The sequence below is a fragment of the Rhagoletis zephyria genome, unplaced genomic scaffold (genome assembly GCF_001687245.7).
Source record: "Rhagoletis zephyria isolate East Lansing unplaced genomic scaffold, Rhagoletis_zephyria_1.1 Rzeph_scaffold_00123, whole genome shotgun sequence".
Classification (NCBI taxonomy): Eukaryota; Metazoa; Arthropoda; class Insecta; order Diptera; family Tephritidae; genus Rhagoletis; species Rhagoletis zephyria.
In genome coordinates, this window is record NW_016157207.1 from 35,382 (window position 1) to 49,265 (window position 13,884).

General features: G+C 39.8%; 1 protein-coding gene across 2 annotated transcripts in view; it reads right to left on the minus strand.

The window, feature by feature from the left end:
- Nucleotides 1-9,851, minus strand: part of LOC108379392 (serine-rich adhesin for platelets-like) — a 37,428-nt gene extending 27,577 nt beyond the window's left edge. For both annotated transcript variants that reach the window (XM_017635746.1, XM_017635738.1), the window contains exons 1-2: nucleotides 9,431-9,851; nucleotides 4,349-6,821 (exon numbers count right to left, since the gene is read on the minus strand). In XM_017635746.1, coding sequence (XP_017491235.1) covers nucleotides 4,349-6,821; nucleotides 9,431-9,462 — 2,505 coding nt within the window. In that variant the 5' untranslated portion in view covers nucleotides 9,463-9,851. The remainder of the gene's footprint in view (nucleotides 1-4,348; nucleotides 6,822-9,430) is intronic.
- Nucleotides 9,852-13,884: the final 4,033 nt, after the last annotated feature.

A 13,884-nucleotide genomic window follows, 5' to 3' on the forward strand; every position in this document is an offset into this window, starting at 1 on the left:
TACTCTGCTTTATTTCATACTATTAATTTAATTTTTTAGAGTTAAATTTGTATTAAAAAAAAGCACGCAGGTATAATAATATAAAGAATTAAAAAATAAAAAATAAAAATTGTTGGCCGTGGGATTGAAACCCATCTACTCCCCCTTAATTCATGCTATACGATTCTGAAAACCTTTGTTAAATTATAGAGTTTTGCGTTGAATTCTTTTGCAAGTTGGGTACCTGCATATGTACATACATATACTTACATATATGAAAGTATCAGTATATCCAACTAAGTATATGTTGCTCACTATTTAGCATAAGAAAATACCACACGTGTGGCACGGCTGCAAGATGTGTTGCCGGTTTGGTTGCTAGCCATACTCGACTTTCAGTTACACAACATAGCATGACCCAACTGCAAACGTAAGAGCAACAACTTACAGCTGAGTTAAAAACACTTAGCCAAATGCAAGCAAGTAGGTAAGCGCGTGCTTTTATCGTAACAACAACTGCTCATTGGTGGCATGCAACACTGCTACGAGTACACGTCACTGCATGCATCCTTCTAGGTTTCGAATTCTAAAAAAAATGCCTGCAGGAAATGGGTTGGACTACTTGTCGTGCCACACAGCAGCGCAGTAATTGCAGAGGAGAAAGCTAAAAGTAAAAGAAAACGTTGCAAAACGTAGCACCACTACTTATGTATGTATGTATGTATTTTTTGACTGATGTGGCGGTTTTGATTTCAACACTGCGACGTGTGTCCGCCGTCAAGCATATTCTACGCCAACTGCAGTTTATTCATGGAATATTTAATGTGGGCGCCAATGCGTTTTGAGCGTCGGTGGCCTGCGAGCTGGTTAAGGAAAGGTTCGCTCGCCTTTGTCCACACTCCAATTTAGTTAATACATACATATGTATGCACACACATTTCGACTGTGGTTGGCTGCAGTTGGCTCTCTTTGGCGGCTTGCTCGATTTTCATGACCCGTAAATACTAAATTGGACGCGTGATTAGGCTACGCCCTCAGGCGGTGCAAACTGTCTAAATAGCCGACTTACCTCCCGTGGTACCCTTGGCACCGCGTAAACCGTACACCTTTTGCTCATGCACATGCAACCGTCGAAGGATGCCCAGGATGTATGCAGTTGTACAAAGTGAGCGCAACCGAAATTTTCCTCCCTGGCGCTTACTTAGCTGTAGTAACTGCCACTATTGCTTGGGTAAATGTGTGCGTGTGCGAGATTGTTTTCATCAAAACCCTGCCGTAAATCTGATTAGGTCAGAACTAGCGTAGAACTAGACCTTCTGCCAACAGTACTAGTTCTAACTCAATACCCAAGCAATGCTTTCAACTGTCCAGTTTTACAAGGCGATGTTATTGGCGGTGACAATTGTCGCTCAGTGCACTACTTTACAACTAGTTTTTAACCGGTTCCATTTTGGACATTTTTTTTATAAGAAAACGCTTTCCGTTTTGTTCTCTTCTTCTACATATTCCATTTTTGTTACATATTTTATAAAAAAAAAGAAAAATAAAAAAAATTATTGCAACAATTAAAAATCGTTAAATCTGTAAACTCACAACTGCCTCCAACGCGATTTGACTAAGCTAAGAGTGCTTGAGTCGGAGCTCTTCTCGCTGAGCTGAGTACTTTCATTTTGTATGTAGTTCGGAACTAGCGCTTTACCAGACTCTCTCCAAATAATACTGCAGGGAATAAGCTCACTCGTTTCTTTGGCCTTTGTGTGTGTTCGTATGTATGTACGTAAATATATACATGAGTGTTCTTTTGCTTAAGCGAGTGTATTTTGCTTGTAAGCGCCCATTTCTGTTGCAAGCTAATGCTCCGTTATAGCTTGCAGCACACACACACAGTTGAGTCTACTGAGATTACTCCTGGCCTGGTGAAATTGGTAATTTTCTGGCGCATTTGAGCTGCTTCTTTGTGCCATATAAAGTTGAAATTAAATTTCTTTCAGCATATAAGCTGCTTCAAACTAGCTAAGGTTAGAGGATAACCACAGAGCTAGACCGAAACCTTTAAGTTTCCACAATGGGGATTTTATAATAGAATAATTTTTAAGGCGGCACCGTTTTTTTGTTGTTAATATTTTGTTTAGTAAAGATGCGAAAGTGGCCAAGCTTTTTGTCTGTACACCTGCCGAGATTAAATCCGGACAGTATAATATACATATATAAACAGTATCAGTAATAGAATTATTTTACAGATATCAAGGAAAAACAGGAAGATAAACACCAAGAAGATATCAGAAAACATTTCTTGGGTAGATTACGAATCGCTACCGATCTTCAGTTGTCAGGTTGCCACTGGCTGAAATAGTATTACAGATGACAACTGGCAACTGAGTTGCTTTATTGGCAACTGAATTTTTGTGGCTGCAGCGGAAATATTTATTGAGATAATTTATTTCGTTTTTCAACTGTTCCTTCAGATTATTTATAGTCAAACCATAGGTCATTCAGTAGCGTGGCCCACCGGCAACCCAACTATGGCTGCATTGCAATCCATAATGCAACCACTAATTCTGTTAGATCCAACGCTTGAAGGATTGATGCCACCCAGTTCTGTTAAACCGCCAAAACAGACTGGTTTAATAAAACGGAATTCTGGTCCTTTCTTATGCTGCGCCGATGCACAGGATATTCTCTACCATTTCTTCTGCATCTAACAAATTACAACTACTACAAGATGTTTTATGCTGCAATCCTAGTTTTACAGAATGAGTACCTAGAGCCCGTTTAGGTGAACAGATTACTTTGAGCGGGCTTTGGCGTCTCCTTTTGAATCGAGGGAAAATTTAATATTAAAGTAATCAGAATGGACGAATTGGAACTCAGGGTGTTCAACAAAGCCAGTAAGAGTGGAAAACACTCCGACTGGGCACTTTACAAGGGTCTTATAAGTCCGGTATAAGAAAGGCCAAATGTAAGTGATGGAGAAATTTCTGCGAAATCGTAGCAGCTTGTAATGAATCGACTCGATTTTGGCAAATCCTCGCGAGGAACCCCATATCATTGGGATACTTAAATGACGAAGAGGGCAACTGAGCGATGATTGGGGAACAATCGCTTAAACTACTCCTTGACACTTTGCAAGCAAATTCTGCATCGCATGAGCCTATTGGTGTTGGAATGGGTGACTGCCCCACATCATCCTTCCTGCACGACTTCCTGCCGCGAGAAATGGACCGGAGTCTTCGAGCCTAGCCCCAAAAGGATCCTTCTTCACGCACATCCTTCTAAAGGACGAATTGGAGAAAGGTAGTCTCTGTAGTAAAGGTACAAAAACATCTTAACGGACGGATTGAAGCTGAACGGGAGAGTTAGAGGAGGTGTCTACTCTCAGGAAGTCTCAGTAGATCTTATGTTCAGACTGTCAGATCTCTGCAGCATCTTTCCGGCCGAGGTAGCCGCTATAAAAGAGGCAGCCTATTGGCTAGGCACTATTGTATTGTCGACTAGGAGGGAAAATATCTACACTGTTAGCCAGGCGGAAATTAGGGCGCTGGGATCGTTAATGGTCCGATAAAAACGGGTCGGAAAATATCTGACCTCTCTCTCTCAACAGCCCCGAAATACTTCCAAATCAAGCTGATTTGGGTCCCAGGACACAGTGATATTACTGGAAATTGCGGGCCTGATAAATTGGCTAGGCAGGGCACCCTCGAGGTCAGCCCCTCGTACAGTCGACTCAGCGAGCGTTGGACGGAAACCTCGACATGCAAAGTTGCAAAGGCCTTCTGGCCGGTTCGTGACCGCTTAAGGTTAAGGGGGCTTCTACAACTAGCTAAGCGTCAGCACTCGATTCTTACAGATGAACTGACCGGACATTGTCCTTCCGTGACCCACACGATGCGACTCAATGTCCTCACGGATCCCTACTGCCACAGGTGTCCGGGAGACGAGGAGAAATCATCTCAGCACTTCCTCCTCAATTACTTTAATGGCAAGAGTTCTTAGTCGGTTTGTGATACCGTTGAACTTTTCGCTGAGTATTTTAAATCTAATTCTGTTATTGATGCTATCTTTAAGATAACTTTGTGCTAATGCAGGGGAAACCAGTTCTCACTATTTTGCGGTCAGCGGCCATCAAAAGTAGTTACTTACGGCCAAAGGAAATAGCTAATAAATAGTTGCTACTAGTCGACTGATAATAGCTAATACTTAGCTACAAACTAGTCCCATTCCTGCAGGCTATCGATTCGCTAACTTGGAAAAACCAAAAATTACGCTGTTTGAAAAAACCATGTTACTTTTTTCTTAGTGTACGTATTTGCTATTTACGTCGCTAATAACCCTTCCGCCCTTACCGATTTTCTATTCACCTTCCACTTACCTCCATATGATTGGGCGTATATCGCATCGGCATAGCTGGCACATGTTTACTGCCATCGTAACTGGGCGGACTTAGCGGTCTACGGTAGCTGGCTGCTTCCTGCAGCAGCGCCTCCTGTGCCGAAGTAGGCATGCCAGCCTGCGTCAAATTGTAAATGTCTTCATAATCGGAGAAGATGCGATTTTTCGAACGTCCATACGCGTCCGGTGTGCGCCGCTCCGCATTCGGATAGAGCGTCAAGTGTGGCGGATAACGTTGCTGCATCAGCTTCTGCATGTAAAGCTCGCGCTCGCCATAAATCTCCTCACTAGTTCGTTGTTGCTGTTGCATGCGCAACATTTGCTCCTCGATATCCATATAATTGGAGTGTGTGGCCGGCGGTGGCGGTGATTTAGGGTAATCTTCTGGGGACAAGCTCATTTGTTGCTGCAATTGCGCCTCCAACTGGTCTACGGAGTATTGTTGTTGTGCTTGTTGTAGCCGCAAAGCGGAAGAAACATTGCCGGTGCGTGTGTCGTAGATGGCATGATGCTGTTGTGGTTGCTGTGGCACGCGTGTCTGTTGTTGATAGTGCTGCTGCTGTTGTTGCATCTGTTGCAGCGTTGGCGACATAACACCACCATGTCGTCCAGTTTGCTGTTGTTGATGGTGTGATTTTCGTTCGTTGTCAATTGAGTGTTCGGGACTAGGCGAGGAATAGCCGCCGTCATTGATGCGTCGTGGTTTGGGGGGCGCGTTAGCGTACAGAGGTTGTGCGCCACCACCACCGCCGTTGGCGCCGCCGCCGCTGTTGCTGCTCGATGCCGAGTTTGCGTTGGCATGCTCGGATGCGGGCGTCACCTGACCCTGATTCAGGCTCATCTTGCTCTGCTGCGACTGGAGCGTATGAATGCCAGAGTCGGAATTTTCGCCGCTGTGATTGAGTGACGAGGAGCCGCTTGGCTGATCCGACTCGCCGCTGTTGGGAGCCTGCATTGTTGTGGCGGCGGTGAGCGCACGCACCCATTGCACCATCGCCTCGCCCGTCTCAGCGGCTAGCCAGTAGGTACGCATGTTTTGGTGTTCGCACTTAAAGGCATACTTTCGATAGATTTTGTCTTCTGGCAAGCAGGCGGACACTTTGTACGACGGCAAGAGTATGGAGCCGAGCAACTTCTCCTCCTCGGGACCTTTGTAGTAGTAGAGACAATATTCGGCAAGCACAAACCAGCGTTTTCGCCACACCTTCAGCCCATCCGAGCCCTGCTTATAGAGCCAACCGGAAAGGGTAACAGGCGAGGAAGGCGGACGCTTGGTGATGGGTGACTTAAGCGCCTGCATTGAGCCAATACTTTTCTTGCGATCCAGTGGCGCGTGCGAGGGACTCTTGCCGGACGAATCCTCCGAACTAGGAGTTGTCTTTTGAACCACAGCGCCGCCCTTTACTGCAGATATTTGTGTTTGACAGGCCTGATTAACGACGTGACCAGGATGATTTTGCTGTATGTACACCGGACTCTGTTCGTTGCCTGGCGTCTGCTGTTCGGACTTCAGACGCTGCTGTTGCTGAAGGACGTGCTGCTGCTGCAACTGCTGTTGATGTTGCAGCTGCATTTGTATTTGATGCTGCTGTTGATGTTGATGTTGCTGTTGTTGTTGTGCGTAGATTTGTTGCTGATCCTGTGAATGATAATGCTGCGGTTGCTGTTTTTGATTGACCTTCAGTGGGCCGCCCGCTGGCTGGAATGGACTGTTTAAATTCAGGGTGGAGGGTGGCGCGCGGCCATGCGCTGATGCGGCGCTTTGTTGCTGCTGCTGCTGCTGCTGTGTGGTCATCGAAGACATGACGCTCGACGACTGACTCATGTGGAAGTGTCCTTGCGGCACTGGCGGGTTCAATGCCTGTCGCATGGCGAATGTGCGTTGCTGCTGCTGCACAGCCTCGTTCTGTGTTTGCATCTGCGCCTGCAGCTTGGCCTGCTGTAGCTGTTGATATTGTTGCTGTAGCGCCGTGGCAGGATTAAGCGATGAAGTTGCCTGCAGGCGGCCCGCCGCGGTCAGGTAGGTGCGTTCCGTTGGCGACTGATATAGCTGTTCGCCGCCGCTGTTGTACGACGACTGGTGATATGGCGAGCTATGTGAGCTGCTCGAGGTATTGCCGCCACTTCCAGCCAAGTGCTTGAGCAGCATTTTATTTGGTTGCGGTTGCATATCGATTGGCGTAAGTGGACCACCACTCGAGGAGGTGGCCGTGGGGCTTTGCTGGTAGCCACTGCCGCTAACACCGCCGCCTCCGCCGCCGCCGCCGACATGGTAGGCGCTCATGCCAGCTGCCTGGTGTTGCTGAAAAACGGGTGAATGTGTGGCGGCGCGATAGTCGACGAGGTTCGTTTGATATGCGAGTGGCAGTTTCTTTTGGGCGTTCGCTTGCTGCAGTTGCTGCAGCTTTTTCGCGTCCATGGTGGCACCGTTGAAGAGCGGTGGCGCGTCCAACCTGCAAGAGAAAAAATGCACATTTATTAGATTACGCTAGTAAAAATTGTATATCTTTGTATACGTGTGTAAGTGTGGTGGTGCAACCGTGATTGTCGGAATACTGAAGAGTTCATCTGATTAAATTCTTTGACGTAAACGGCATTAAGTTGCGTCAGTGTCGACCCCTTTCATTTCGTTGTTATTTATTGCTGCTGAGATTGTATCAACTTAATTGCTTTTAACTGATTAAAAAAAAAATGCCCCTCGCATATGCCTTTATGGGCAAACTCATCATAGTCTGAATCAAAAGCAAAAATGGAATTAAGTTGGCCTCACGNTGCTGCTGAGATTGTATCAACTTAATTGCTTTTAACTGATTAAAAAAAAATGCCCCTCGCATATGCCTTTATGGGCAAACTCATCATAGTCTGAATCAAAAGCAAAAATGGAATTAAGTTGGCCTCACAACCAACGCATGCAAGTGCTAGTCCGCTACATACATACTCGCAGATGCATCTGTACCAACAATAATTTTTTCTTTTTACTTTTTCTCTATAGAATTTTTCTACTTCCCTGGAAATACATATGCATAGCTATACATTTTATTAAATAAGTATATGTATGAATATGCATATGTATATGCGAATTGCATACAACGTTCGGACATCTAGACTTATTTGATGTACTAAGTTTCATAGACGGTCCCTTTTGAGGGCGACTCAGCTCCTGGGATGTTAGAAATAATTTCTTTGGAATTGTGTTCTCTTTCGAAAAAAGGGGCTATATTCTAATAATGACTCATTGTAGAATTTGATTTTGTAAAACTAAAAAAAAATTTAAATAAAAGCCAAAGTTTACCTGTTATATTTTGAGCATCAAAAAATCGGCAAATTTTGCGTTTTTAATTTTCAGCGATTGGTCGCATAATAAATTCTTAGTGCTCGTAATTTTCGAGACTTTTCAACATTTTTCGTGGCTTTACGAGATTTTTCAAATTTCACTTTGCAGAGTTGATTAAAAATTTTTGGAATTCTAAACTTTTTAGAAATTTTTGGGACTCTACAGGTTTACTTAAAGGTATTTTTGTGGGACTTTTAGTGGCTTTTGGTGATAAAATATGAATGCAGTTTGAGCATTTTCAAAATTAGTCTAGCGTCTCAAGTCGGTAATACATACATATGCACATTAGAGCTGGTCGACTTTTTTCGACTATGCAGGTATAGCATAGGTTTATTCTACATGAAATTCTAAGCGAATTTGCCGAAGAAACCAAGGGTCTAAAATCAATTTCGAGTTCGCAAAGTATGCGTTAAAAATTTTCTTATTATNTGCCGAAGAAACCAAGGGTCTAAAATCAATTTCGAGTTCGCAAAGTATGCTTTTAAATTTTTCTTATAATAAATATGCTTTAAGGGATTTTTTTGGATCAGGAATACATAACTGGACTTAAAGTACGCAGCTGGTAATCTGAAAGTTTAAAGTACGAAATTTAAATAAAATCATATTCTTTTCTGATTTTGAGCACAAAATTTTTTGGTATGCTGAGGACGCAAAAATAACTTTGAGCATGAAATTAAATTACCCGCGTCTAGGGGCATAACTACCAGTGCATATGTATTTATGTATGTATTTTAGTATATGTGGATATTAGAATGTACCAAAAAACCAAAGTTCCTTTTTTAGCGCATACTTCTTTATTTTATTGGTTTTGTCTTAAAAACTATCCGAATGAAATTTTATGCAATACGGACGACAGCAACTTGTGCCGACTTGTAGTCAAAGTTATATTTCGCGTATTTTGTTAATTTGTTCATTTTACTCCTATATAAAACGGTATTACTATACTCCCTACATTATTAGGGCCTAGCATTTAGTAAATCTGCGTTTTGGTCTCTTTTACCAAAATTTTTTCATATCATACGAAATTACAAACATTATATTTTGTGTATTTAATGTATTTATGAGAGACATTTTTTTTTAAAGGAGGAAAACAGTTTGTTACAAAAGTTGAATGTAATAATTTTATGTTCATCATACGCCCTGTCGGACCAATTAAAAAACGTTCGACAATTTAAAATTTTCAAATTATTCTACTAGAAAACATATAATTTAGCAGCGTTGTAATAGACCCTTACAAAGTACGTTTTCCATTAATTAATTTTCTCGATATCCTGATGTCCAATTAAAATAATAAAGATGCAGCTTTGCTATAAATGCTTTTAGATATGGGAAACCTAGTGAATTATTCGCATTTGCAAAGTTTTCATGGATGATTTGGTAGCCTCAATTCAAGCCACATATTAACTAAAACTTCAACTAAAAGTCGGCACGGGTTATCCTTCGGCCATAAAACTTTATATATATGTTACTTAGGCTAACCCCTACGGTATGCATACCAATAAAATTTGCAAAAAAAAAATACGTATATATTATATATATGTATATACTACACGCAACACGAAAGCAATACAATTTGTGCAATTTAGTGAATATTTCAACATTTTACCTTTCCACTCAGCGCCAATGTGTGTTATATTTTTTGTGCGCTTTTTTAATTCGTTTGCATACCATGAATTAATAATTATTTTACATGTATGTAGGGTTCGCTTTATGATGCAAATTACTCACCAGTCCCATAATTGGTAGATGCAACCGAACATTTTGCATGGATTTTATGTTATGCAGGCGCCCACATACGCAGATAATGAGATTATTGTGCGTTTGATGTTTTAATAAATATTTTTTTCATTTCATTTTATTATCATTCATTTATTGTACATATTTGTCTTTGACATACATGTGTGTGTGCCGCGATTTTTGATGGCATAATTAGATTATACACACATATTTTTTTGTTTTGTTTTTTTTTTTGTTAATTTTTCACGTGAGCATACATTTCACATCGACGTGCTGCATTTCTCTTTTTCACCAGCGCACAATTTTAATAAAATGTTAGATTTTTTCTTTGTTGTTTTTATACACAAACCAGTGCGAATATATTTTGTGATATGTTTTGTTGTTGCTGATCAGCTATTTTTGTGTAGTTGGAATTTATTTATTTAGGAATTTAGGTTATTTAGTTAAATGAATTACTTAAAAATTTAATAAGAAAATCTCTTCGCAGTTCGTTATGCAATTACAGTCATTTTTATTATTATTTTCTTTTTTGCAATTCAAAAATTCCTCAGCGAATGAAGGAATTTGTTTTCTTATATATGTATTTATGTTTGCATGTATATATATAGGTATGCACGAATGTTACATTCGCTCTCAACACATATGTATGTATGCACATAAAAATGTATCATTTCAAAAACTTTTAATAAGAAATTCTTCACATGCCGACTTGCCCCCACCACTCATCAGGCCCATAGTGAACTTGATGTCAGATAGCAGAATGCACGCATGTATAAATTTACATACATATATAGTACATATGTATACATGCATATGTAAATTAGCACATTGTGCTGACGTCATCACCGAAGTGAATTGCATCCTTTTTTGTTTGCTTGTTTTTCTGGTGCGCAGCGAATTGACCTAATTTCTCCATTTGCTTTTGCAAACTATTATATTTTTAATGTAATTGCTAGATTTACTTTTGAGTGCGTAACATATTTTAGCATAAACATTTTTAACTAGCAAGCATATTTTGATGAATATTGAAACATAGATGAGAAAAATTTACAATGAAATGCTTTTAAAATACATATATGTAGTATGTAGTAAATTATATGCAGTTATTTTGAAAATAAAATAGAAGTAAGCAAACTCCGTTTTTATGCGATACGATAAAACAAATTTTACTTTACTTAGTTATAACGGTTAATGATTGTTAAATGTAATACATTTATTTATTGCTAGTTTTTTTCCTGAGAGGATTATTATCTAGTAATTCAGCCTTTTTAAACTCCTAAATATATGTAAGTCAAAAAATATGCCGAAGATTAGAAGGTTTTTTTTGTTTATCACTGATTTTGTTTTTTCTATAGGATTAAATTTTCATGAATGACTTTCTCATGTAAAATCATCTGCCGTTCGAAGCCGATATAAAACTACAGGTCACTCCGTTTCTGTTATAATTAACAGCACGACACACACACCACAAATTCGAGCAAAACACTAAGCTAAAATGTAAGTACCAAATCTTTATTTTTTATACTATTACGTACAACATATTCAAGCTACATATGTACACACAATTAAGGCATTGCACTTTGTGCATACTTTCTGCTTAAGGTTACGTATACGCCAAGACTGACAAGAAATTGTTGTCCCAAATGTTGTTTTCTATAAAATGTTCAAATTCTTTTATACATCGTAAAGCAGCTCATACAATTGAAATATACAAACATGCTTTGTGTGTGTGTATACAAAAGAAGCGTAGCGTATGCATTCGCAGCGAAACTATCATCAACGCCACAGCAGAAAAATGTAGGCCGCAAAGGCAAATGACCGCCAAAAACATTGAAACTGATAAAATTTTTTTTATGTTCATCGCTTGCTTGTAGCAAAAATAAAATTGCATGGGAAATGAAATGAAGAGCTTAATGCAACAAACAAGAATGCAATTAGTGATTATGAAAAATAAGCTCTCGAGCAGAGTGCTATTGTGTCACATGCCGAAATATTTTCGTTTTTCTTTTAGCCAGAGATCGACAACATTTCACCAAAAAAACTGTATGTAGTGTAGCAATTTCAATAAAGGTATGCAGTTTTCGTGATAGATCAACAAAAAAGAGTCGTTCAATCGTCTTAATTAAATACAAAAAAAAAACTGAGCTCTTCAAATACATATGTATTTACATATTTTTAGACTACGACATGGATACTGAAGTGAAGTTGAATGGTATTTCCCAAAAAAAAAAAACAAAAAACATATACATACATAAGATGCGATATCTCAGTTTAAAGAACCCCGAACAATCGCCGAACGATTGATCTAAACTTTCCTCGCCACACAAGCGCGATGTACACAGCCAATCTGCAATGATTGCTATGGCTATAATTTGTTATTTTTTTATGAATTGTGTCCCTAACCAGTTCTGCTTGATCCCATGACTCTCTTTCTCCCTTACGTGAGAGAGTTTTAGCACCTCCCTCTATGGCATTGTTAGCAAACAGTTTTGGCAACCTGGGCACCAATGGATCTTATGATCCCCCCATGCTAATGAGCAACTCCCGCTATGCTCGAGCTTGGGCTGATATTGGCTCTGGTTCAAAGAACTTCACCGAGTTAGCTCATCACTTAGTTCTTTGCCTTAAGACCACAATGTTCTAGTGCCCAAATAAGCGTTTATTCACCAGGTGCAGCCTACTTATTTATAACATGGAATGGATGCATATTTTGATTGTTTTATCCACTTCATGCCGTCTGTTCGCTGGGTATATGGAAACACGTTGTCTACTGCCCTGATTCCGGTACCACTTTAATCCTTGTTGCGTGGTCATTTAAAGTTGCTTCAGAAAATATTCTACAAAGGTGTGCGTGCTGGTAATTACTAAGGTGTCGATGCACTCCACGTACCTCAGCTTGGAGGTTTTTGCTAGCGAACAAATACCCTTTCCCAGTTTGGAAATGAAGACTATCGAAACATTTCTCCAAATAGTGGGAATATGGCCAAAGGCCGAAAAGTCCAAGAGACTCTTATTAGAGCCCTTGGTAGCTTGTCTCACCTACACTTTATTGTCCGTCTTTAGTAGCAAGCATTCAGCGATCTGAGGCGTATAACTTGAAGTCTTCAAAAGAGAGATGATGTGCAAAAAGTGTAGTAGCAGTAGTGTTTTGACTTTAACTTCCCACGGGCCTACACACCGCAGTTTCCGCTTATGTCTTCTATGTATGTATGAATAATTAAATTTACGTTCTAATTAAAATTTTGTCACCAACTAAAGTATTCATTTAAATACATACTCATGCATCGTTAATTAGTCCGGCTAAATGCCTATAAATGCTATTTCTAATTAGCAACACTTTATAGTTTAATTGTTTGTCAAAAATTAACAAATTGCAATTAAAATTTAATAGTTATTAGGAGCAGCATTTTTCGAATTAGTAACATATTTCACATCACCAGGGATATCTGCCTATTCAGCTAATTTACAATGCAAATTTCATTAAATTTAAATGACATAATTGCCGTATTAATTTTTAATTGTTAAAGGTATACAAAAGCAAAAAATTACAATTGTAACTAACAAAATAAACCCTTGATAGTTATTCAGTAAAAAAAAATCTACAATATTTTGCTTTATATAAAACACTGTAAATTAGTTTCCAGTACGTCACCGCGCCCCATAAAGTATCTAATTATGTACATAAATATATAACTACATAAATCGTTGGGCACCTACCGCGGCGCCTTTGTAATGCTTTGTTTGCTGTTGTAAGGCTGCCCGTCTGCAATTTCATTACCCTAAAAGCAGCACAAGTGGGGCAATTTTATTGGGTTGTCCTGGTTGTGCGATTGCCAGTTGGCAGTTGGGTTTGTTGCTGCAGTGCCATTATGGTCTCGAATTTTAAAGCAAAATGTTTGCAAGAGGTCGCAGGCGCCTAAAGACGGGGTCATAAATATGTAGCCACAAGCAAGTAACTAACAAAAACATAAAGTGAAAAAAAAAATAAGTCTGAGCTAAGAGAGCCTAAAAAAGCAAGCAATGCCTAGCGACCATTTTGTTTCCGCTGCACGCGCGCTCGTTGAAAGCCTAGCCTAACGCTTTGTTGCCAAATATTTCTTTTACAAATGCTTTAGTCTTTTAAGCTGTGTTGTCATGACGGCTGTAGAAGTTGGCAGAATGGGCCACAAGCCACTTTTCGTAAAATGTCTGGCATTTTTACGTAAGTATACTGTTTGCATTATGTATAGTTTTTTTTTGGAATTCTGCTTATTGAACGGCAAATATTTATTCTTCGTTGCTTTTGACAATTCTGATGAAGTGATGCTTTCTTTTTGTTATTTCAATAGCTTTACTAATGAGCGAAAATATTTAATGATACAATATTTGCTTCATGAAAGCTAGGTGAAAGCGCATTCCCTATTTTTTTGTTTTTATTGTTGCGCATACGCAGGGGGGCACACTGT